General features: G+C 29.1%; 1 protein-coding gene across 1 annotated transcript in view; it reads right to left on the bottom strand.

Annotated features, from left to right (window-relative positions):
* Nucleotides 1-1,395, bottom strand: part of LOC108687916 — a 7,713-nt gene extending 6,318 nt beyond the window's left edge. The window contains exons 1-2 of the mRNA XM_018193958.1: nt 1,315-1,395; nt 399-663 (exon numbers count right to left, since the gene is read on the bottom strand). Of these exons, the coding sequence (XP_018049447.1) occupies nt 399-663; nt 1,315-1,389 (340 nt within the window). The 5' untranslated portion in view covers nt 1,390-1,395. The remainder of the gene's footprint in view (nt 1-398; nt 664-1,314) is intronic.
* Between the last annotated feature and the right edge of the window lie 725 nt (nt 1,396-2,120).

Genomic DNA, 2,120 nt, shown 5'->3' with positions numbered 1-2,120 from the left:
AATATAATTTTTATTTATAATTAATTAAATAAATAATTAATTAAATTTTAAATTTTTGCAGCTTTTTTTACAATCTTCTGATAGCTAATATTTTTTTCTTTTATTTTCTTAAGCACATGTCTGTCATTCTCATGCACCTCTTTGTAATTTTTACTTTCTTAATTAATTGAGCTAAATATATTTATGTAGTCACATTTACATTTCTCATAACAAATTAAAATTTACATTATGAAATGTAATTAAATGTTAGGAAAATATTAAATTTAGAATTAATTGTTCCTTTTCTTTTACGAGCAATTTTTCTCAATTTTCTCTTGTAATTTTTTAATCTTTTTATATAGTCATTTCGAATATTATATCTGTTTATATTTCTTATCGGGAATCAGGAGGAAGTGTACCTAACAGTTGCTCGGCAGTGTCAACAACGAGCATGATAAAATCGGATGGCTGGATCCGTTTAATGACACCATCTTCACTATCGACACTGGATGAGCTTTCATTCCCGGAGGAACTCAAACCGGAAGGTCGCTTAAAAGCGGCCATGAAATCTGCTTCCCACCATGTAACGATCTTAATCGCGGCAAACGAGGCATGCCGTGGAAAATCTAGTCTTCCGCCACTGATACGTATGCAGAGGGGTTCTCTCAGAACAGTTTGCATCTCCTGCATCGGAAAACGCGATATAGACTATGCGAGTATTAAATTTTGTTTATAAATTTATTTATAAATTACAACATTGAGCATCAGCATTAACTCTATTTAGGCTGGTATTCATAGTCGATTCTTATATTTAAGACTATCTTAAATATTCAAGATGTCACGAACCAAGCAGAGAGCATTAGCATCTTAAGACATTACTTAAGACGATCTTAAAATAAAAAAAAAATAGACTATGAATGCCGATCTTAAAATATTCTCAATTTTAAATACATTATTATATTTTGATTTAAAATAATGTCGTGTACGCCTATTGTGCGAAATAATGATGTGATAATGACAAATAACTGAATTGCTCGATTTGCATGTGTATCTATACGTATATAACGTGCAGCGATTCTCTAGTTTCGAGAACAAGGCCGATAAATCAATCCTTCCTTGTAATTAAATCATGTCGAGCTACATGGCAAACGGAGTAATTTCGAAACAACGCGCTTTCGATGTATCGTTTTACGCCATTCCATGGATGTAATCTATGTGCTAAAAGCATTGAAGCTGATACCAAACTGTCGCGAAAATCGACGTGACAAATTTCATTAAATCATTCACAAACTGCAACATAGAAATTGCACAAATGATTTATCATCTAATTGATACCTGGTAATATTCCATATCCCGTTGTAATAAAATTCTTACGCGATCGACCAAATTTCCATCTTCCATAATCTCCATTTTTGGTCTCTGTCGAATAACATAGAAGACAATTATGCTTGGACGACCTAATTTAATTGATTCTTTATAATTTTGTTTGTGTATAAGCAAATTCTACGTGTAGTAAATAAAACTGAAATAAAAAGCGACCTTTCAATGTAACATAGACTTGTCGTTTATGTTTTAAATAATTTAAAATAATAGATACTGATTCTATCTTAAAAATTTCAATCAATTAATTAATTAATTAATCAATTAATTAAATAATTCAACAAAAAAAATTGAAGCATATAAGCTGAGTCGAAGATAAATTTTAGCTCACTCTCTTACTTTCTTTGTTCTTACTCATCTTTTAGATAAATTATCACAAATAATTTATCCGGAGATGAAACAATCGACAAATTTTAAAGTAAAATAATAAGATCTGACTCTCAAATTAAAGACAATATGAACTTGCTTAAAAATACTATTCAAGATTTATTTCTTTCATTTCTAACCAAATTTCATTAAACACAAATCTCAAATTCATTAAACAACCTAATTAATTAGTTGGAATCACTCTCATAAAAAAATATAATGATAACATGCACACGTACTCTATGCTGCGTTTATTACAAATATATTTAGTATTTACAATATAAAACGAAAATGTATCAAAATTACCAATTTAAAATGTGATTCATTTGTGAATAATGCGAGTATAAATTGTCTTTGAGAAGAGATTACAATGCAATATACATATATGTATATAT

Source organism: Atta colombica, unplaced genomic scaffold (assembly GCF_001594045.1).
Source record: "Atta colombica isolate Treedump-2 unplaced genomic scaffold, Acol1.0 scaffold220, whole genome shotgun sequence".
Classification (NCBI taxonomy): domain Eukaryota; kingdom Metazoa; phylum Arthropoda; class Insecta; order Hymenoptera; family Formicidae; genus Atta; species Atta colombica.
This window is presented reverse-complemented; position numbering and strand designations above follow the sequence as displayed.